The sequence below is a fragment of the Pelodiscus sinensis genome, chromosome 21 (genome assembly GCF_049634645.1).
Source record: "Pelodiscus sinensis isolate JC-2024 chromosome 21, ASM4963464v1, whole genome shotgun sequence".
NCBI lineage: Eukaryota > Metazoa > Chordata > Testudines > Trionychidae > Pelodiscus > Pelodiscus sinensis.
This window is the reverse complement of record NC_134731.1, coordinates 4964159-4987668: the sequence shown is the minus strand read 5'-3', so window position 1 is coordinate 4987668 and position 23510 is coordinate 4964159. Positions and strand designations below refer to the sequence as shown.

Genomic DNA, 23510 nt, shown 5'->3' with positions numbered 1-23510 from the left:
CTGGAATCCACATGACCCCTAATACATTGGAGCTAGTAGTGTATGTCCATTACCCTCTCCAAAATCTAGCAGTAACCTTGCAGAACTAGCTGTGTATACCACTGGGTCCTAGAATTATTGGGGCTGAGAAATGCATCTCACCACTTGATGTTTGACTGCTTTTTTCTATCTCCCCAGCCTTTTTATTCAAGTTTCATTCCTTTTTTGAAGAGTAGGCTCATACCCTATAGAGATAAACACAATCTTATCAGACACGGTATTGTAAATCCAGGATAATCTTACCTTTGAAGGGCAAGTATTATAGCTTCTAGCTTCTATTTCAGCCTATAAAATGCCTGAAGTATTGAATTTCCTTATTTTCTCCATGTTTTCACCCAATAAAAGCAAATAATATCTGGTAACTTAGCTATTTGGGATTGGGTCTGTGTGTGTCCATCATGTGTTTGCTTCTTGACAATGCTCTGACTGAGAGACTAAAAGGAAACGCAACACAAATGTTTTTATCCATCCCCTGGCTTCTGACTAATGGCAGGAGCTTTATTGGCAAATTCAAAGAGAATTAGGCCAAAATCTGCTCTCACTTATGTGACTGCCATTTCCTGTTTTGTTTCATTGCTTCTCTCAGTTATTGCTCACAGTATTAAAAAAGCAAGAGGTGTAGTTAAATAGGGAGTAGGAATGTTAGATAGTGTGTAATTGAATAGTTGTGTAACCGCATCAAATTTTAGCAGTTACACAACTATTCTGTAGTCCCCGAAGGTGAGGCCTACGGCCAGTGTGCTCCTGGTCCCACTCCCAAGGAGCCCTTTTGCTGCCTCTGTATCAGAGGCTGCAGCACAGGGTGACAGGTGGGAGCTGGTCTGTGAGGGGAGCCAGTTTAAAAACCAGCTTCTCGCGCAGACCAGTTCCTGCCTGCCACCCAGTGCTGCTGCCTCTGATACAGAGGCAGCAGCATGGGATGACAGCAGCCCCTGTCCATGGGGGGTCCAAGCTCCCCACAGACAGAAGCTGCTCAGCAGCAGTAGCCCCTGTCTGTGGGGAGCTTGGACCCCCCCACGCAGTGGAGCTGCCGCCGCAGAGAAGTCTTTGTCTGAGCCAGGCCCAGGCTTGCCGCAGACAGAGGCTGCTCTGTGGGATGCCAGAGCAGCCTTTGTGGGGACCTTGGACCCCCCGTGGACAGGGGTTGCTGCCACAGACCAGCCTCCAGTGCCCTTCCCTTGCTCTGCTAGCTCTTACAGAGGCAGCAGAGCTGGGAGTGGGAGTAGCTCCTGCCTGCCCCCTGCTGCCTCTGTAGGAGGCAGCAGAGGGGGGCAGGCAGGTCCACGGAGTAGCACACATGGAGAACTGGATTAAAAGCGTGTAACGGGTCCTGCCTGCCCCCCTCACCTGCTGCACTGCTACCTCTCCATCAGAGGTAGCAACATGGAGGTGGAGAGAGCAGGCAGATCTGGTGCTCATGGGGAGCCTCCCCACCCTTGCTGACTCTTATACAGAAGCAGCAAGGGACAGGGGAAATGCATGTAGTCAACAGAATTACTGATAAGCTCAAGCTTATCAGCTAATTGTGTAGTCGTTCACACCCTGACATCCCTACTAAAGAGAGGGAAGGATTGATTAACCCACAACTCTTTAACCATGTAAGATGCATTAGCAGTCTTTAAGATTTGTTTTGATATCTTTTTAAAAGTGATGCTCGAGCTCACACTGAAATTATGTGGTAGCACTTTTTATGTGGCACAGCCCATGAAAGCTCATGATACCACCTACATGTTTTGTTGGTCTATAAAGTGCTACCAGACCTTTTGTTGTTTTTTAAGTTTATCCTATACAGATAACAATAGCTACCCCCTGAAGCTACTGAAATTATAGTCTTGGTGCAGAAATTGATGCTCTATGACCTGTGTTCTGTAGCAGGAAGCCTTTGTCGACCGCACCGGATCAGCTGATCATCGGCACAATGCGGCGGCCATGTTTCTTTTAATGAAGCGGGGATTATTTAAATCCCCTCTTCTTTGACTATGCTGAATAAACTAATTTACATGGCTCCGTCGACGGAGCCATGTATTCTAGACACACCCCTGGATTTCATACTTGAAATCTGCTTAAAGACTGGTCATTCAAGTCATTAAGGGATTGTTAGATCTGGAGCACACGTAATCTACTAGCCTGGGCCCCTCTAGGCTCTGGTGTGCGAAGAGATCGTGGGGTGTGTCATTCTCCTTCTCAGTCGGGGACACATCAATGAGGATTCTTTTTTTTGCTTTTCACTTCTGTGTGACCCCTCCCCCTGACTGATTTTTCCATGGATCATCGGGGGCCCCAAGCCAAAAAAGGTTCCCCATCCCGTTGTAGAGTCTTTACAAAAGCCATAATAATAGGCAACAAGCAATCTAGAAAAAAAATACAGGAAGATTACAGGTTCTGGGGCTCAGTAGCTTCTTCCTCTCACATAGCTTGGCTAAGATTGAGAAAGACAGAGGGTATGGTTGTCTTACTCTTATTTCCTTGATTTGTTAAATAATTAAATGGTATGCTAAAATGTATCAAAATGCTTTGGAGGCATATATACCATAAATCTGCAGTACAGAGTTGTCTCTGTCAATTGATGGATGTAGGTCCAAATCCTACCAATGGACAGGTGGGCATCACGCCAGATGAAGTTAGGAGTTGTGTGAGACAAATGTTAGAATATATGGGCTTGTTGTCATTACAGGGTGGATCCCTGCTCCAGTGATTGATCCACCAGTGATTGATTTAGCATATAAAGACCTAATCAGTTGACTGCCTATAACTCTCCTGTTGACTCCGGTCCTCCAGGGCTGTGTCTAGACTGGCAAATTTTTCGCAAAAGCAGCTGGTTTTGCGGAAAAACTTTCCAGTTGTCTACACTAGCCACTTGAATTTCCGCAAGAACACTGACTTCCTACTGTCTGAAATCAGTGCTTCTTGCAGAAATACTATGCTGCTCCCGTTCGGGCAAAAGTCCTTTTGTGCAAAACTTTTGCACAAAAGGGCCAGTGTAGACAGCTCAGATTTGTTTTGCGCAAAAAAGCCCCGATCGCGAAAATGGCGATCGGGGCTTTTTTGCGGAAAAGCGCGTCTAGATTGGCCATGGACGCTCTTCCACAAAAAGTGATTTCAGCTCTCAGTGATTTCAACTCTTTAGCCACCAATCTAGACACTCTTTTCCACTCTTTTCCGTTAAAAGCATTTGCGGAAAATCATGCCAACTAGACGCAGCCAGCCTGTTTGTGATGTTTTCCCCAAGTTAATGCCGTATGACTTCTCTCTCTGTTTCATTAAATGTTTCTTTCTTACACTCAGACTCAGTGTCTTTTGATGTGTAAATACAAGGGACTTTTTCCCGAACGGGAGCAGAATAGTATTTCCACAAGAAGCACTGATTTCTTACGGTAGGAAGAAAAATCAGCCGCTTTTCCGGAAAAACTTGCCAGCTGTCTACACTGGCCACATGAATTTCCACAAAAGCACTGACTTCCTACTGTAAGAAATCAGTGCTTCTTGCGGAAATACTATGCTGCTCCCGTTTGGGCAAAAGTCCCTTTTGTGCAAAACTTTTGCGCAAAAGGGCCACTGTAGACAGCTGAGATTTGTTTTGCGCAAAAGCGTGTCTAGATTGGCCACGGACGCTTTTCTGCAAAAAGTGCGTTTGCGGAAAAGCGTCCGTGCCAATCTAGAAGCTCTTTTCTGAAAATGCTTTTAACGGAAAACTTTTCCGTTAAAAGCATTTCCGGAAAATCATGCAAGTCTAGACGTAGCCTTGTAGTGAGCGCACCCACCCCTCCTTTTAGCTGGCTGATTACAAGCAGCAGTTCAGCCCCTGCTTACATCTGCTTTAACTTTATAACTAACTCCTTTCTTCTTCCTAATTAATAAATGTTTAGTTATTACAGGAATGGGTGCAAGCGTTGTCTTTGATGAGACCTCTAAGGTACGATTGACTGAGGTAAGTGACTTGCCCTTTGGGGCTGGGAGTAACCTAAATATTGTTGTCATTTTTTGGTGTAAAGGACCATTGCTACAAAGGCAGGCATGTCTGGGTGGCAAGATAACAGTTAATTACTCAATGGAGTATGGAGTGCCCAACAGAGTGTCCATAACACCAGTTATCACCATTGCAGCGCTTGAGGACTTCATTCTTGATATTTGGTTTGTGAAGTCTAATTACAGAGCACACAACCAATTTGAAGTGAGTGCTCTAGTTTCTGAAGTCTGCTCTGAGTTTGGCACGCACATTTATGAGCCACTGCAGACAACTAGAAAACATCTCCTTGACTTTGTGATTGTGCATCTTCAAAAGGAAGCCAAATATAATGCTGGCATTTAACAGGGATAGAACTGGAGAACATTGGGATCATGTTGTCACTGTCCTATATCCCCAGATGGAGCCTCAGTACAACCAGGAGTTTAATTGTGACTGTGACTGCACTCGAGAGCCAGTGTAATTGATTCCTCTGAAAATCAGATGTGAGACAGGGAGAAATGTTTTACATAGTTTCTATGATAAATCTGGAAGATTTTGCTCTCATTAAATCCACTTGCCTTTCCCTAGGATTTTAATTGTTCTGAAAATATTTTGCCACTGAAGGTCTGAAGAATACTTCCCGTGTTGTTGCCCTTTGGGTTTCTGATGTATTGTTGGTACAGATTCTGCCCTGATTAACAGCCCACTCAACCTTCCTCATGTCAGCTGGGTTCCATTGGGATAGAAACCAGGGCAGAATCTGGCCCCTTATTCATGTAAATGTAATTCTGTTAATTTCAGTGGAGGATTTCAACATGTGTCTGTTTACTCCAACATTGATGTGGAGTGGGATCTACTTGTACCATGTCTGAATGTATCTTCCAGTTCATTAACTGGAAAGCAGTGCTCCCAGTATTGACCGTGAGGTACTTTGCCAGTGACTTTTTCTTCATAGTGAACCATTGCCATTCACCACAATCTTTCACTTACACCCATGTAAGCAGCAAGTTAACCAAGGTCTTTAATGCCAGGACACTTGTGTCAGAAGCTGAATACAGGCTTGGATGGAGACCACAGCTGTAACTGTGCTCCTTGGTGGGTCATTGGTAGCAGGAATCAAGCTTGGGCTCTCTGAATCTTAAAACATGAACTTCCACTGCCAGAGCTAAAAGACCCATCACTGTTAACCTTGGCTGTGACAGGCTCATCAAACTGTGACCTACCCTCTCTGGAGTGGTACAGAGTAGCTCAGTGAGTGAATGAGTGAGTGAGTGAGTGTGGATTACATAATGGTGGGACTTACGGAAATATGATTAATGTGAAGTTGGCTTTGTAGGGGGTTGATGCTACTGCTGTGACATTTACTCTCGTGTACCACTGCATGTTGCTGCATCAGAAGGAAGACAGGGATACAGTCAGTTTCTTGCTGAAAAAAGGTGTTAGCTATGGGGCCCAGGACAGATGTAATAAAACTCACCTCCAAGTTGCTATTCAAGTGAAGTTAGACTTGTAATATATTTAGCTTGGCTGCTTTAACAGCATCAGCGCCTTATACAGCCACCGATCATATTGGGTCCCAAGTCAGCAGGAGACGAAAGTGCTGCAGCGGTAACAAGCATTCTCTACAGCAATCCACTGGGTCAAAACTTGGAGCAGTGTACATATATTCCAGGGGGAGCCCCCAGCCATGGAGAGGGTGGTGATGACATTGAAATCTCTATCCATTATGTCCTGTGCATGAGTGAATCTGTAATTCTGACCAGTCTAGCAGTTGCTAGAGGCTATTACACAGCAGTTTTGTACTTGGCTGTGCTTTGTTTTAATGGGAATTTTGTGCTCTTTGGTTTGTAATTTGAATTTTATATAGGTTTGGAAAAAGTAAATTTAAAAGCAGGAAGGAAATGAATAACTCTCAAATGAACAGTCTTGTAAGAGAGCTATTTGAGCTCTGCAGGCTTTTTCTAGGTAACAGCATGATAAGAATCTTAAAAAAACCCTAAATTAGATGTAGGTGTGATCTTGTGAGATCTCTGTAAGCTATGATCGAATACTGGCTGGACAACACTACAGATTCATCCTCTGCACCTACCCTCAAAGAGGCCTGCATGATGAATGGGTGGGAAAGGAAAAAAACATTAGACTGACACCACATATTAGTCATTTAAGTAGACACTAGGGGGCCGTGCCCCCTGCTTGCTACGCTCACCAACCCCGCTCTCTGGAGGTAGGCAGCCCTGGCTCTCCCCTTGGCCACCAGGAAAGACCAAGCTGGGGCAGGCAGCCCTGGCCTGCCTCCTCTTACCCCCCAGCTGCCAGGTCGAGGTTAGCCTAGCCCCGCCCAGGCTTTCTACCCCTAGGTGCTGGGGGGGGGAGGAGGGCTGAGGCCTCACTGGGCCCCACGCTCTGCTCCCAGCCTCTTCAGGGAGGAGGGGGACGGGGCCAAGGCCCTGCCAGGCTCTATGCTCTCCCTCTGGCCTCTGGAAGGAGCAAGGCCGCGGTGTGGTAGCCCCAGCTCTCCCCTTCCTCCCCCGAGCACTGAAGAGCAAGAAGAAGGGAGTCGGCGGTGCAGCAGCCCCAGCTTCACAGCACTGGGGAAAGAGGAGGGGGAGGAAAGGAGGGAGGGGGGAGGCAGGTGGGATGCAGAGTTACATGATGATGTAATTCTGTCATCCCGCAGGAAGAACATTTTTTATATATGGACAACGTGGTGAATGTGTTTTGCTATTTGTTTTCCAAATTACAGAAATGCTAGGCCCATGGTGAAGGGGAAACGGACCATACGAGTTGCCATACTGCATCAGACCAGAGGGCCATCGAGCCCAGTGTCCTGTCTGCCAACAGTGGAGGATGCCAGATCCCCCTTAGGGAATGAACAGAACAGGTAATCCTCACGTGATCCTTCTCCTCTCATCCATTTCCAGCCTCTGACAAATGGAGGCGAGGGACACCATCCCCATCCATCTTCATTTCTGCTTTTGTTTTTCAGAAGCATCAAGGTGTTTCAGTTTATGGAAAGAAGGATACATTGTGAAGATGAATCTTGGGGTGGAACTGTGCTGGCAGGAATCAACTTAGCTCTCTGTTGTGATCTATTTATAAATCCATCACTGGCTTCCATTGCCCACTGGGAAGTGTCCATTCTTCTAGTAGTCCCAGTGGGTGCTCCTCTATCGGTGTGTCTGCATCCCCACACCTCTGATCAACCTGAGCACCCGCAGTGGGACACATCTTGCAGGGCCATTGTTGCTGCACCATGTGAGTAACTTCTTTTTCTTCCAGTGACACGAGTTACCTGTGTAAGTCTCAGTAACGGATGGTTTATTCCCCACAGAGCCAAAATACAACAGATCCAGAGAATACATCACTGGTAGGTGGCTATTACTGTATGAATTTGAATTGCATGTTTTGAGCTTGCCTAATTCTTTAAAAATCCCATCTGAGTTGCTTGTTCTGCTGCTCTGGGTTGTTTAATGTAGTTATTATTTATGATTTGCTTTATCATAATCACTATAAGCCCTAGTCATGAAGAAGGGCTACACTGTGCTAGGAGCTGTACAAAACAGAACTAAAAGACAGTCCTTGCTCCAAAGAGCTTATGATCTAAGTCGGGGTGGGCAAAAGGACTTCTGGGGGCTGGCTGCAGCCTGCAGACACCCTGCTTCTCCCCTGCCCCCAGGCCAGTTGGGGGTGGGGGAGCGCCCAAAGCCTTCCCTGCTCTGCCCCTGCCCTGCAAGCAGCGCACGGCGCTTCAAAGCGCTGCGCGCTGGTAACAGGGTGGGGGCAGAGCAGAGAAGGCTTTGCGCATTCCCCCTATCCACAGGCCTTAATTGGCGGGGGAGCACGTGAAGCTTCCTCCTGCCCTGCCAGGAACACATGGCACTTGAAGCGCCACATGCTGCTCACAAGGCGGAGGGGAGAGTGGAGGGGGCTTCGCATGCTCCCCCAAGCCATTCAGGACCTGGGGGTGGGGGAGCTTCGTGAAACTTCCTTTGCCCTGCCCTGGCTCTGCACGGAACCTGCGGCACTTCAAAGTGCCACATGCTCCTTGCAGAGCAGAAGGAGGCTTCCCGTGCTCCCCTGCCCCCAGACCCTGATTGGCCTAGGGGTGGGGGAGAGTACCAAGCCTCTTCCAGGGCATGAGTGCCTGGTGGGAAGGGGGGGGCAAAGAAGCTCCCCCACCCCCGGACCAATCATGGTCCAAGGGTGGGGTAGCCCCGCCCCTTCCTATTTAAGACCTGCCCCTTCCAGGGTGACCTGGGGCTACTTCAAAAATTTTTGAAGTGGCACCCGGGCAAAAATTATTGCCCATCCCTGATGTAAGTTCATATTAACTACTTGGTGGCCTACTGAAACCAGTCATTTTTATAGAGAGCAGCTTATACCATCCCCTCTGAGAACAGTACGTTAGTTCAGTGGTTCCCAACCTTTTTTATACCAGGAACCAGCAAACCCATTCACAAACTTTTGGCAGACCAGTAATATTTTATTTGCATATTTTCATATTCATTATGCAAATAAAGTGTTACCGGTCTGACAAAAGTTTGTGAATGGATTTGCCAGTCCCCAGTATAAAAGGCCCCAACCCCCAGAGGCCCTAGTGCCAGTCCTAATCCCTAGAGCCCCTCACCCCTCCACTATCTCCAGAGCCAGCCTCTGACCCTTGAGTCCCCTGCACCCAACCCCCCCAGTGCCAGCCTCACACCCTCAGAGTCCCCTAGTGCCAGACCCCCTGCCCCAAACACCTCAGTTGCATCAACTGTTTCCAGAGCCCCACTGCACCCAATCCCCCGATGTCCCCCACCATGCCAGCCCCCAGTCCCCAATATTTGCCCTGTCCCCAGTGCCAGCCCTTCCCCCCCACTACTAGCCCCAACCCCAGAGTCCCCCAGTGCCAGCTCCCCATCCTAGATGTCACAGTGCCCCTCAGTGTCAACTCCCCCCCCAGAGCCACCCATGTCTGCCCCACCTCCCTCATCTAGCCCTGCCGCTGCCTCCCAGCCTCCAGCTAAGCACAGAGTGTTTCCTTGTGTCGGGAGGGCTGCGTGGAGCCCACAGTGTGTCGGGTCCCTGCTGAGCATTGTGGCAGCAGGGTTCCATGCAGCACTTGATCCTAGCTGAGCACTGTGGCAGCCAGGCTCCACATGGCACTTGGCCCCAGCCAAAAGCTGCAGCTACCCATCACACGGCCCCACCAGTTGGGCTGCATAGGAGCCACCAGAGCTGCAACTAGGGCTACGGTGAGGCTGCCCCAGTAGGGACAGCCTCACTGTGGCCCCGGCTCCAGCCGCAGCACACCCTGCTGCTGCGTGGGCAGGCTCATTAGCATCTTAGGGCATAGCCTGGCAGTGTGCCATGGCCCGGCAGGGAGGGGTTCGTGGCCCACTGCCTGTCCACGGACTGGTGGTTGGGAACTGCCAAGTTAGCTGATCTTAAATTGCCATGGAGGTTGCAGTAGCTACACAACTGCATGCTGAGTAACTCTGAGGCTATGTCTATGCTTAAATGCCACAGCAGCACAGCTGCAGTGCTTTAGTGATGGGAGGTGTTCTACTGTCATAGTAGTTAATCCAACTCCCCAAGACACCGTTGCTAGGTCAATGGAAGAATTCTTCTGCCAACCTAGCACCAGCTGCACCACAGGTTAGATTGGCTTAATGACGTCGTCCGGGGGTTTGGATTTTTCCGTGTAGATCAGCCCTAAATTAATTTTAGTTCCAACCTTTCATTTTACCTGCAGTGCTGTTCAGAAGTTTACTCAATTGTTAAACCAGTGGGTCTCGTTTAACTGTGCGACTTTTTTGCCAATTTCATTCTCAGTTTATGGCTAATTGTGAGATTTCAGATTTAATTAATTTGATTGATTATAGTTCAACAGCTGTAAACAAAAGTGGGTAACATCAGGTGAGAGACAAATAAGTGACTGGGGACATTTTGGAATGTTAGAGCTGCATAGAATTAAGGCTGAATTGCACAATAATTAATTGATTCAAGATAACTCCTGTTACCTGATTACGTCTTGCAAGGGATTGTCAATGTTACTTGCTCTCTCTTGTCACTTAATATCAAGTAATGGTGAGCCAGGTGTACATGCAAACTGACTCGAATGGGAATCGTCGGCTTCTTTTGTGTTTCTACTGCCACCTAAAACAAAATGATGATATGCCAAGTTATGATTTGTCTGACAGTAGCATCTGCAGGGTCCTACTGAGATTGAGCACATAGTAAAAGACAGTATCTGCCCCAAACCATTTACAGTCTCAATAATTGTTTGGCTTACTAGGAATACTTTTGTCTATAAAGCAGTTAAAAATATGCAGGCTTTCCTGTCCCAACACACTGCAGTATTCTTCTATAGCAATGGTCCAGAACTTGATAGCAGGGGGCTAATGGGGCGAATCCTGTGGTTATTCTGATCAGAGAGGCATTTTGTAGCATAATGACTTCTTTTAACAAGCAAAAAAGGGTTTTCTTCTGAAAATGGCAGGTTGCTGAACCATTCTTCTTTTGACCTGAGGTTTTTTCAAAGTTTACAATATCTCTCACTCTTCTTCTAGCAAGGACCCTTGTAGCGGGGTGACGGGTGCGAGCACCGCTCCCCTGCCCCTTTTCCCCAGAGGGCAGGGGGGGCTCCGCAAACCCTCCGCTTCGAGTCTGCCCTGTTAGTCCCTAGCTGGGTCTATACGTGGCGTGAAGGCTGGGTGCGATCACCCCCCTGCCCTAGGTGGCGGGGGGGGGGGGGATCAGCGAACCCGTGGCCACGTCCCGCCCCTTGCCCAGTGGGCTGGGTGGGGTTCGGCCCGAACGCAGGCCTTGGGGTCCCTGCCCCTAGTCTCGCCCTCACCGGGCACACGTCCGCAGGGCGGGGTTGCGACCCTGTCCTCGCAATGCCCTCGTCGCGTGGGTTTTGGGGTTTTTGGGGGGGGTTGTTTCAGGGTTGGGGTGGCATGGGGAGTGGGGGACCAGGGCCCACCCTCTCCTCCGGGTCCCAGCCCGGGGCCCTAAGTGGAGTGCGGCGCCTAAGGGCGGCCCTCCACGGCAGACGGGGCCGGTGCCCTAAACTCGTCTGCCCACGGACGCCAGAATGGCCCCGCCCCGGGCTCCTTCCACTCCCCCAGCCGAGCGCGTTCCCAGTCACTCACCCCAGTGGAGGCGTCGGGTCCGTCCCAACGCCGCCCTCCAGCTGCTGACGCTGTCCTTCTTGTTGGTGCAGGGCCCCGGAGGCTTGGCACCTCGGGACGCCAGGGTGGACGCTTCCTTGCTCCCCCTTTGCTCGTCCTCGGACTGCTGCAGTTAAAGTCAGGGGGGTTAACCCCGCCCCCTCGGCACCTTCCCCCCCCCCGGGCCTCCCTGGAGGCGTACCCAAGGCCCCGCCCCTCTGGGCGAGATGCGGTGCCCTGGCCGGACGCGGCTCTGCGGCTTGAGCCCGCCCCCGCCTCCCTCGGCGCGGCTCGTCCGCGCTGCCCGGAGCCTGGGTTCCTGCGGCTCAGGGGCGGCCCTGCCGCCGCCCGCAGCCGTCGCTTCCCCGGTCGGGGGGGAAGCCTCTCCCCCGCGGCTAGTGCGGACCCCGCCAGGTCCGTCACAACCCTTATAAAGTAGCTGCTGTGATGAGTAACTTCTTTGTTTGCTTCTGAAAGAACAAGTGTCCACAGTACCCGCCAGGTGCCATTCAGTGATCTGACCAATTTCTTTTTCAGTGCAACGTACAGGAATGATACTATCCAGATGGAGGACTGGAGAGAAACAGCTAAATGATGGCAGTGATGATGGCCAAACCTCTCCATGTGGAAGAGCTCTGTCAAGAGAACATGCCCTTCTAATGCACTGTGTCTTCTGGAGTTCCTCAGCATTAGCCCTGTTGCCTTTTTTTTCAGTGCCTAGGTGCCCTCTGCAGATAACCTACTGGTCTGAGTGTAACCCACACACCTAGGCTACATCTACACTTAAGTTCTTGTGCAAGAGCACATCCACACTGCCATGGACACTCTTGTGCAAGAAACCCCTGTTGTCCGTCCACACACACCCTTTTGCACAAGAGGTCTTGCGCAAAAAGGCTTATTCCTCGTAGAAAGAGGAATAACTCTTGTGCAAAAGCCCTGTCTTCTGACAATCTACTGTACTTTTTCTTGTGCAAATATGCACTTGTAGTGTGGACGCTCTGTGAGTTTCTGTGCAAAAACAGCCAGTTTTGCGTAAAAACTCTGCAGTGTAGACATAGCCCTAGTGAGGTTTACTGTCCCGTGTAGTGGTACTCAGACCACAGCAACAAATAAGAACAAGAGACCTCTACAGCCTAAGCTGAGAGTTAGCTGGCTTTTAGCTCAAGCAGTAAAGGCTCTACACTAAGCTCCAGAGGTTCCCAGGTTCAGATCTGCCCAGTGGTGGTTACATGAGCATGCTGTGCTCTGTCTTGATCCAAACAGCCTAGCAGATGGAGTACTGCTTGGGTAGGTCCCTCAAGCTTCTTGCAAATGGCCATTGCCCATGACTGGATGAACGTTGGGTGCCTGAAATCAGACAAACATAAATGGCTATTACCTGGGTCTGTGAATGGGTGGGTAGGTCCCTTTGTAAGCAGGTACAAATGGCTGTGATGGACACTGTTTGCTTTGGGGGATTGAAGCTGCTGTTTGGGGTTCTTGCTGAGAAGTAGGCTATTGTGAGGTTTTAGGTTTGGACTCCTGCTTTGGTTTTGGACTGATCTTTATCCTTTACACAGTATTGTTGATTTTCTCTCTCTCAGGCTGTGCGCGCCACCTTGCCAGAGATGGTCAGAGTCTTGTCAGAGAATGGTGCAAACCCAAGGTAAGTTACTGCAAGCCTTGCTGAAGTTGGGCTTTCACAAGCTGTGGTTTTCAATTATGAAGTCTCTTGCAGTGGTGAGTTGTGTTTTAACCAGTGCTACAATTATCTGCTAGATTTTAGTTAAAAATCTGGCAATATGGTATGATCTGTAGCTTTAATTAGCCTTTCTAAGAGGTCCATATTTGCCTGGCCCTGCACTCTTTCGACTCCTTGGGATTGTTTAATGCTTCTGGAAAAAAATTCCTGGAGTCCTTTTGAGAAGATCCTTTGTTTTCAGGGAGCAGTATGAACAGCATTAGTGTTATGTATGTCAGCACTGACAAGAAGGTCTTTGGCTATCTAGTCCAATTCTGCTCCTGTGGAGAGAAGGATTTTCCTTTACACTATCTCTCTTTAAGCATTCTAATTTCCTTGAGTGCTTCACTTCATTGGGAGTTAGGGACCTAAATACCTATGAGGAACTGGAGCCCCTGTTACAATGCACCGTGATAGGGGGTCCGTCCTTTCCTGGACCTTCGGTTCTTAAACAAGGCGGTGGTAAAACACAAGTTCAGAATGGTGACTTTAGCCTCGGTCATCCCGGTGCTACAACTGGGCGACTGGTACGCGACTCTCTGTCTAAAGGACGCCTATTTCCATGTGGCTATCAGGCCCGGTCACAGGAGGTTCCTCCGGTTTATGGTGGGCCGTTACCATTTTCAGTTTACGGTACTCCCCTTTGGGTTATGTACTGCGCCAAGGGTATTCACAAAATGTATGGCTGTGGTGGCCGCCTTTCTGCACAATCGAGGGGTACATGTGTTCCCGTATCTCGACGATTGGTTAATCCAAGGTCGCTCGTACGAGCAGGTAGAAGCTCACGTATCACTCATAAGAGCTCTCTTCTTAAGGTTAGGGCTCTTGATAAATGTCGAGAAGTCATCCCTGACCCCCCTCCCAGAGCATAGAATTTGTGGGAGCCCTCCTCGATGCGAAGGTGGCAAGAGTGTTCCTGCCCCACAGCAGGTTCCTCTCCATAGTGGAGCTGATCTCGGAACTAATCCAGTTCCCCATCACGACTCCTCGAGACTGCTCCAGGCTCCTGGGCCATATGGCGGCTTGAACTTACACAGTGCGACAAGCCAGGATGAGGATGAGACCTCTGCAGGCATGGTTGGCGAAGGCCTTCTGCCAGTCCAAGGGTCTATGGGACTCCATAGTATCAGTGCCCCCGGACATTCTGGACTCCCTACTCTGGTGGACCCAGGAATCCGTGGTGCGCAGCAGGGTTCCCTTCAACGCCCCTCCCCCCTCGCTGACTCTGGTCACCGATGCGTCCGACCTAGGATGGGGTGCACACCTCGGGTGCCACAGAACTCAGGGCCTCTGGTCCCCTTCTGAACGGTCCCTGCACATCAACGTCCGGGAACTGCAGGTGGTGAGGAGGGCCTGCGAAGCATTTCTGCCGAGGCTCTCCCACCGCTCCATCCTGGTACGTATGGACAACACTGCAGCGGTTTTCTACCTCAACAAGCAGGGTGGGGCACGTTCACCACCCCTATGCAAGGAGGCCCTGCTTCTATGGCATCTATGTGTCACACACGACATCACGCCTCAGGCGGAGTACCTCCCCGGGTGCAAGAACCTTCTTGCAGACACACTGAGCAGATCCTTTGGAGCCCACGCGTGGTCGCTCAAGGACTCTGTCCTCAGCCAAGTTTTCCGCAGGTGGGGCTATCCCTACCTAGACCTGTTTGCCTCAGCACGCAATACGAAATGCAGGAACTACTGCTCCCTGCTGGGGGTGGGGAAATTTTCCAAGGGAGATGCCCTAACGGCCACGTGGCCAAAGGGCGTCCTCTATGCTTTTCCCCCATTCCCACTAATTTCCAGGGTATTGACCAGAGCGAGAACTTTCAGGTCCTCGATCATCCTCATAGCCTCCAGGTGGCCCATACAGTTCTGGGCAGCCGGGACCCGCTCAGGGAGCGCGCCAGGGAGGCTCTCCAGACGCTCGTGGAACAAAGCACTTCTGGACCACGCTAATGGTTCACCCGGATCTCTGGTCTCTTCACCTGACGGCCTGGTTTATCCGTGGTTGAATCAACCAGAAATGGAATGTTCCCGATAGGTACAGATGGTGCTCCTTAGCAGCAGGAAGCCCTCTACCTGACGGTCATACGCTGCCAAGTGGCGGCGCTTCTCGTCTTGGGCATCCCGGAGAAGAGTACATCCGTCCTTGGCCCCTGTTCCAGCTATTCTCGACTATCTCTTTCAACTCCGTTCTTCTGGCCTGTCCTCTTCTTCTATTAAAGTCTATGTGGCATCTCTCTCCGCCTTCCATGTCGGTACGGCAGGAGCCTCTCTTTTTTCTAACCAGGTGGTTAAAAGGTTTCTTACTGGTTTGGAGAAACTGTACCCCTCGGTGAGGGCTCCATACCCGGAATGGAACCTCAACCTGGTTCTTCACAGACTTATGTCCCCTCCTTTCGAACCTTTGGCTACCTGCTCACTGAAGCATCTTTCATTGAAGGTTGCTTTCATAGTAGCCATTACGTCTGCTAGAAGGGTATCAGAGTTAAGGGCGCTGACTATAGAGCCGCCCTACCTTGTTTTTTCACATGATAACGTGAGGCTACGGCCTCATCCAGCCTTCCTCCCGAAGGTAGTTTCTCCTTTTCACCTATCCAAGGAGATTTATTTACCGGTGTTCTTCCCTAAACCTCATGCATCCCCTAAGGAGCGTGTTCTACACTCCCTGGATGCCAAGCGAGTGCTAGCCTTTTATATCGAACGAACCAAGCCCTTCCGTAAATCCCAACGGTTGTTTGTTACATTTGGGGGAAAGGGAAAAGGTTCACCTATTTCTACGCAAAGGTTATCAAGATGGGTGGTGCAACGTATAGCAAAGTGTTATCAACTGGCTGGTAAAACCCCACCCAGGGTGAAGGCACATTCTACCAGGGCACAGGCATCCTCGGTAGCCTTTGGTGCCCAAGTACTGATCACAGAAATTTGCAGGGCAGCCACCTGGTCTTCCCTCCACACATTTACAACACATTATGCGCTACCTCAACAGGCCAAGGAGGATGCAAGGGTGGGCTCTGCAGTCCTTGAATCTGTAGTGTAAATTTGTAAATATATAGATCTGGTTATCTTGTTCTGGTTGGTGACTTGTCACTGTTTTTTTGTTCAAATAAATCTGTTATTGTTCACCTTCCTTTGTGACTGTGGTGCTATGACTCTTCCGACCCCTCCTCCTTGTGGTTAGCTTGGTAGTCACCTACTTCGAATGGACATGAGCAACCACTCGAAGAAGAAAAGAACGGTTACTTACCTGTAACTGTTGTTCTTCGAGATGTGTTGCTCATGTCCATTCGACTCCCACCCTACCTCCCCTTCGTCGGAGTATCCGGCAAGAGGGAACTGAGGTAGGGCAGCGTCGGCAGGGGTACTTATGCCCCGCCATGGCAGCGCCACTCCAGGGGGTGCCCCACCAGCGCTACGGGTACCGCTAGGGAAAACGCTCCGGAAGACGTGGTGCACGCGGCGCGCACACCTACTTCGAATGGACATGAGCAACACATCTCAAAGAACAACAGTTACAGGTAAGTAACCGTTCTTTTCTTTTGTCATCTCAGCCTTTATGGCCCCAGTGGCTTTAGTGTGTTTTACAGGTTTTGTTTAATCTTTATTGCAAAATCAATGCATCTAAGGCCTTTCCTGATTGCCTGAGCTATAAATAAAACACAACTCAGCTGAGCTTCAGGCCCCTTGTTTTTGCCATATTGATCTTGTCTTTTGTCTCAATGAGTGTGGCATTTTTCATGTGAAATGAAAAGTTGTGGTCACTGGCAGTTACATCCTGCTGTCTGTTGGGGCCCTTTGCTAACTGCTGATGTGATAATTGACTTTGCATGACATGGAAACACTTCTGTTTAAATGTTTGGATATTTATTAGCACAATCTGTACTTGACCACATGTGTTAAATGTTCTTTGATTGACAGCAGGTCTTAAAGTTATATAAAAGGATCAGCCAACACAAATCCTACTGTGTCCATACAGTCATTGCATTGCTTTTTTCAGTGAAATATATATTTAAACAAAATAAAGCTTGTGCTTTTCCTAATGAGATTACTCCCGAAGAAGTGCTTTTTGGGGGCTTTAATGCTGGTGTAGTAGTTTAGTTGCTCTGTGGCCTAGTAAAAGGTCTCTCCTTATCATACTTTAGCACTTTCCCCAGGGGTTAAGGTGCTGGTTGTATGGGGCTGTTCCCATTGGGAGTGTGGACCATTCTCACTGATGTTTACTCTCAGATGGTTGCTTTCCTGCCATTGAAGGGGAATGTGTTTTACCTTCTGTCTAAGTTTGCAGTGACATAGAGCAGGGTACAGTGGAGATTGCTGGGAGCTCTCAGAATAAATCTTTTATTACTTTCTGGTATATATTTAAGCCGTTAGAAAGTAGCCAGCCTCTTTGCTTCCCTTGAGCCAAATGAAACTGAGATGAATGTATGGAGCTAGCAGCGACCATTCCTCCATGCAGGAACTGAACCGCCTGCATTGATTACGATGGGGTCACCTTATTTCCAGATCCATCCAAGGCCGACATGATGCCCATAGCAGCCATAGCAGGAGATGTTTCCTGCATCCCAGAGGGGTTGTGATTGCAGCACATCATTTTCAGCAGGCAGTCCCGGAACTAAGTGGGGAAAGCACATGTGTTACAGGAAAATTCACTAGATAAGAGAAGGAAGCAGGCTGCTAACACACTGCTCCTGGGTCCCCTTATGCCAAACTACTACATCGGGTTTTGCTTTACTCAGATCCTATAACCTATGAGATGTAGCCTAGATAATTTTGGCTCAGACTAATGGCTCATTTAGCCCAGTAGCCTGTCTCCGACCATGGCCAGTACAAGAGCTTCAGAGGGAGTGTACAGAACAGTGCCTTTCTGGAGAGATTCACACCATCTTCCCCTTCTGGTTTCGGACAGTCAGGGTTGCCTTCAGCATGGGGTTGTGTCTCTTGGCCCTGGATGAAAAACTGTCCTTGAATTTATCTCGTTCTTTTTTCATCCCACATGTATTTTTGTCCATCACAACATCCCATGACAGCAAGATCCACAAGTGAATTGTACATTGTGAGAAAAAATACTTCCACTTGTTTGTATTGAATCTTCTGACTATTCATTTCATTAGGTGGCACCTGTTTTTTTAATTGTGGTTCTATAATATGCACTACATTGTATGTAGTAAACCTCCCAGGTAGAGGCTGTGTGAACAGTACCTAGCCCAGTGTGAATGCAAATATAGTGTTGGGGTTAGTTTAGTGCCTTCCTGCTCTGTGCAGACGCTGACGATTGGTAAACATCTGTCTGCTTGCTGTGCAAACTCAATCAGGCAATTCATGATCCAAAAATAAGTCAGTTGCCTCTACAAAATTTCAAGTATGCAAAAGGATCTCTGGTTAAGGCCAGGTTGAAAATCAAGCTCCATCTTCATTTTACACTTTAGCCTGGCTTGTTGTAAAGATACAGTCAGTGGGATCTAGCATTGACAGGTACCACAATAGGATAGATATGCTACACTATATTGGAGTCCCCCATTCCTGCTGTTCCACTTCATTCCTAGAAGCCCCTAGCTCTGTGAAGGCTTGTTTTCAGTTGCTGTCTGATCATCTTCATTCTCTCACCTGTTTGTTCATGAAGATGTAAATAACTGGGTTGTAAACAGTGGCTGTTTTGGAGAAGTATGAAGGCAGGGATGCTAGAGTTGGCTGGATGGGGATGTCTTTATTTGTGGCAACCACCATGGCAAAGGTGGCATAGGGCAGCCAGCAGATAAGAAAGGCCATCACCATAGCAATCACCATTCGTGTCACCTCCCTCTCAGCTCGCCGAGTCGTCTCCGATTCTTTTTGTTGCGCGGCAACCTACAGGCAATATGAGGGAAACAGACAATCTGTCACCCACCCCATTACACAGAAAATAATTACGTCTCATAAAATGGTCTAGGCTGGGGAAATGTTTCTGGACAAGTGGGTGTGTGTGGCACACTTGTTAGCTACATTCGTCTCCCTTCCTGTTTAGTTGCCTGTTTGAAGTGGTGGAATGGGTTCTGGAGTGGCCTAAGGGATAGGGCTGTTTCCAACAAATGGCCATGGAAAATTGCACTGAAAACCTGTGTCTGCAGTTTGCCAGTAGCGCATGTGATCGGTTAGACTGAAATGTCTATGTACTTACAGCTCGTAGCGTCACCAGCAGATTTGTATAGGAGAAGAGGATCAGACTGAGAGGAATAATGAAACAAGTAACAAACAGAGTCATTATGTAGCTGTTGTTGTTGCTGCCACCGGTGTACCAGTTGGGCCCGCATGAGGTTCTCAGACCTGGAACAGGGAGATTTTTAACAATGCTAGGACAATTCTGAAGCATGATCAGTAGAAAAGACACAAACAGCAAATACTCTCTACTCTTCTTGCTGAGTTGAGCCTGTTTTCCTAAAGCAACTCTCCAAATTCCAGCCAAATCACATGACTAGCACTGGTCTCAGCTATGATGATTTCTGACTGGTGGTGCCATCGTTATTAATTTACAAACAAACCACAATGTATGATAATCATAATATTAAAGTAAACTTCCAGACAAACACATTTTTGATAGGCTTGTTCTGTGCTTTAGCCATTTTGCTGAGCTACCCTGGATGCAGTGACTGTAATCAGTGACAACTCTCCGCTGCTCCTCTGGCCATCAGACCTTGTGTTAAGCGTATGCATAATGAGACAATAGATGTTCCTCAGTGTATTGTAATAAGCAGCTAACTTTTAAAGAGTGACATGTGAGAGCAAACCCTGTAATTAATGAGAAAACAAGGAGAGATTGCACTTGGAGAAATCAGCCACACAATCAAATACAAATCATAATGGTTTCTCCCCAGATATGTCAGACCAAAAAAACTCTGTCTGGGACTAAAGAAAAAAACTGCGTAAATCAGCCACACTAATGCTGCAGACTTGAAGGCTTTCTTTTAAGAATATGGCACATACCTTCTGGCACATAGCTGCTCCAGCCTACCATTGGTGGGGCTGTCCAGAGGAGTGACCAGATCCAGGTGAACACACAGCCCATCACTGCATGTTTGTGTCGAAATCGGAAATCTCCCATAGGCTTGCAGATGACAATATACCTTTCGAAGGCCAGGATCGCCAAGGACCAAAGCCCCACAGTGCCTGAGACAGATCACTAGTGATTAGTACGTGTGGCATATGATTTCAAATTGCTTGCTATTAATTATCTAGCAGCTTTCTGTGCTTAACTGCTAGATCTGCAGTGCCAGGTTTTCTTCAGCTATCCTGTTTTGTCCTGGTGAAGACAGCTCCATGGAGTGAGTTACATTCCAAGCAGCTATCTTGCAGGTACTTGAAAGCAAGCAGGCAAAACCAGCAACGAAAAAAGTTTCACCGTCATCCTGTATTGATAAACCTGAGAACGGCCGTAGTGAGTCAGCCCAAAGGTCCATCTAGCCCAGTATCCTGTCTGCCGACAGTAGCCAATACCAGATCCTTCAGAGGGAATGAACAGAGCAGGGCATCAGCTAGTCATCCATCCTATGTTGCCCATTCCCAGCTTCTGGCAAACAGAGGCTAGTGACACCCTCCCTGCCCATTTTGGCTAAAAGCCATTGATGGACTTGTCTTCCAGGACCTTCTCTGTGTTATTATTCTTATTTATTTTACAATTGCACCAAGAGCCTGCTGCTCTCTATTTAATAAACTATCTATTAATCAATCTGGGGCTCTCTAAAATTCAAGTACATGGTATTTCCTAGGACATACCATTCCTATGTTCTAAGGCAGCTTTCAGGCATCTCATGGAGGTGAGCTAGACTGCCTTAGCAGTCATCAGTATGTATAGGACTCTGATCTGCCTGCTGCAGTAGTGTCTGAAAGGCACTCCCCTGGAGTGTTTCTCCCATGACACTGAATTTGGTGCATCATATTCTTGATGCTCATAGAAATATTTTTAAAATTTGATATAAAATATCTGCAGAATGGAATGAGAGCAGTGCAAATGCCATGGACCTCCCCCTTCACTGCCTCTTGCACACATGGCCACTGATCATTCACAGCAAAATGAATGAGAACTCGTTTCTTTGTTTTTGTAGGCATGTCACTGAAAGCCTGACCATTCTGCCTTGTCATCCCAGGGCTGGCCAGCCTAACAGCTTTGACAGCTTTGATCTGAGGAAGTGGGTCTGGCCCACGAAAGCTCATCACCTAATAAACCATCTTGTTAGTCTTTTAAGTGCTACATAGTCCTGTTTTTTGTTTCAGCTTTGACAGTGATAAGTGATACAGACATGACATAGCCTAGTACAATAAGTTACATATGCTATAACAATTTTCCATTTCTTCCCTTCCTGTTTTAAGCGCATCCCAAGGCCAAACCTGAGGATCAGCTCAGCCAATGTGTTCTGAACTCCCCAGGTCAGCAAGCACTTGCTCTCCCATTCCTTGCTAGTGAGCATATGGAATGATACCAAATGTAGCAATGTGAGTAAAGCTCAGTCTTTGTTTTATGGTTTGAGAAGAGGCAAGGGAGGAGACATTTGATGGCCAACAACAGCCAATGAGCCATAGTTATTCATATAGTCGCAGACCAGCTTTTGATCAAGTACAGTCGCACTAGCAGAAGACAGAGATTAGCCAGCTGATTTTTGTAAATGTCCTTACCTGTTAAAGAGACCAGGAAGCCTTCTAACCCGCACACCCTTTTGCCGAGCACAAAGAAGCCATTGATGTTGTTGGAGAAACTGATGGTGCTTCCGAAGAAAGTCACCAGCAGATCAGCCACAGCCAGATTCACCAGAATGTAGTTGAGTGGGGATCTGAGTTTCTTGTACCTGATAGAAACCACAATGACCAAACCGTTCACAAATGAGGCAGAAAACACCACTATGCCCATTAGCACAGCCACTGATGTGTAGATGCTTCTGGGAGCCAGATGAGGCCACTGTGGACCCTCAAAGGTGCTGGGAGTTCTGTGTTGCACGGGAGCCTGAGAAGTGTTTGAAACATTCATTTCTCTTCCGGGGAACGTAAAACATAGACCTGAAAAGACAAAGCAGGTGACTTTCCTGAAAGGGCAACAGGCTCTCTTTTATGAAGCCAGGGGCTTAGGGACCCCAAAGAGGATCTGTAGATTAAAAAGGCTTAAGGTGTTTTAATACAGAGTTTTTATAATCAGCTCTTTACTCATAAGGGGATAGAGAATCACTCACAATCTGACAGGTGAAAGCTGCATCATTTAATTAAGTAGATTTTGAGTGGTTTTCCAGTAGTGTAGTTAAATGACAGCAGGCGCATTTTTATAAACAAAGCCTTTTTGGAGCCAAATCCACACCAGTGTCGTATTTGGGTTTCCTGGAGTGTAATGATCACAGTTGCTTGTGTGTTCATGGTTATTGTATTTAACTTGCCCTTATCAGTGTTTGGGCTCAGAGGGCAGGGATTGAAATACATGACTGCTGCTAAGCCGATTATAGATTAATGTGTATGACACTAGCACGGGGAGGTCTGGGCCCATTGAGCTGGCTGCAGCACAGACGTATCACCAAGAGAGGACCAGCCCAAAAAGCCTTCAATATAAGTATACAACTACAGACAGCAGGTGGATAAAACAGCAGCTCTGGGGAAGCACTGGGCCACAGTGAGATGATATACTCAGCATTAAGGGTCCTTTCAGGGGTGCAGAGAGCAGAATAGTCCTGGCTATTGCAATGCTGAGAATAAACACTCTTGGTCTCCAATGAGTGAGACAGTAGAGTTTGTTTGCTTATTGTACTTGCCAGGCAATCTGGTCTTGGTTACTGTACAGTAGGGGTGTAAAAGAGCAGGCGATTAGTCGACAAGCCTAAGCTTACCAAGTAGTCGAGTTGACTACTCGCATCCCCCCCCCCCCCACCTGCTGCCTCTATATCAGAGCAGGTGGGTAAGCAGGAGCTGGTGCTGAGCAGGTTCCCCCAAAGCATTCTCTCTGCAGTGCCACTTGGACCCCCGCCCCTGTGCTGCTGCGTCTACTTCTCATGCATGGGCTGCTGCCAGCTGGGCAGGCAGCCCTGCTCAGTTCTTGCTCCTGCCGGGACCAGGATCAAACCCTGCTGCAGCTCTGCAATTTAAAACACAGTAGGAGCTTTGGGGTCAGAGTGCCTGGCTCTTACTGCCTTTTAAATTGCATAGCCACAGCAGGAACTGAGCCAGCTGTCTTCCACTATCAACGAATCAAGTAGTCGGTAAAAATTCTCTCGACTACTCGATTAGTAACCTCATTGTAACATCCCTAGTGTACAGTGCGCCTTTGCCAGGTGTCAGGTTAGACTGGCTCACCCTGGTACCCGCACAGCACCTTTGGTCAATAAGGTCTGCGTTTCCTGCACAAGGGCACATCCCCTTTCAATAGCATGCCCTGCTGTGGACCTAGTGCGCTGCTTTGGCTTTTGGCTCAGATTGCTGCTCCGGCACAACTGTACTGCAACAGGGTAATTGTGAGTCCAGAGCAGATCATGGACTCTCCACTTCCTAGCACTTCCTACCCCTCTCTCTAAGGCAGAGGCCGAGACTCCATTTGGCCCATTGCTGAATTGATGCCAGGAAGCTCCAAGATATCCTAACACTGGGATGAGTGCTTTAAAGGGGCCATAGTGGAACGAAGCCCTGGAGCTCCTTGACTGGGCGGTGAGGCACA

General features: G+C 48.4%; 1 protein-coding gene and 1 long non-coding RNA gene across 2 annotated transcripts; one reads left to right on the top strand and one right to left on the bottom strand.

Moving 5' to 3' along the window:
• Nucleotides 1–3587: 3587 nt before the first annotated feature.
• On the top strand, nucleotides 3588–11920 carry LOC112543965 (uncharacterized). The gene is made up of 4 exons (XR_012897038.1): nucleotides 3588–6866; nucleotides 6972–7240; nucleotides 7317–7352; nucleotides 11680–11920. It is a non-coding gene; the product is annotated as an uncharacterized LOC112543965 (long non-coding RNA).
• A 5413-nt stretch (nucleotides 11921–17333) lies between these two features.
• On the bottom strand, nucleotides 17334–22256 carry LOC102456021 (pinopsin-like). Its single transcript, XM_006138728.4, has 5 exons — nucleotides 21500–22256; nucleotides 19814–19996; nucleotides 19011–19156; nucleotides 18461–18700; nucleotides 17334–17468 (listed from the first exon to the last, which is right to left on the bottom strand). Exons 1-5 carry the CDS (start codon nucleotides 21846–21848, stop codon nucleotides 17334–17336), a joined length of 1053 nt encoding a protein of 350 aa, XP_006138790.2. The 5' UTR covers nucleotides 21849–22256.
• Between the last annotated feature and the right edge of the window lie 1254 nt (nucleotides 22257–23510).

Excerpts from the sequence above, each read along its gene's own strand:
- LOC102456021 (XM_006138728.4), bottom strand. The coding sequence starts at position 21,848 with ATGAATGTTTCAAACACTTCTCAGGCTCCCGTGCAACACAGAACTCCC. Across the intron at positions 19,157-19,813 it reads GAGCAGCTATGTGCCAGAAG|GTCTGAGAACCTCATGCGGG; the intron begins GTATGTGCCATA and ends TCCCTGTTCCAG. Across the intron at positions 18,701-19,010 it reads TGCTGGTGACGCTACGAGCT|GTTGCCGCGCAACAAAAAGA; the intron begins GTAAGTACATAG and ends TATTGCCTGTAG.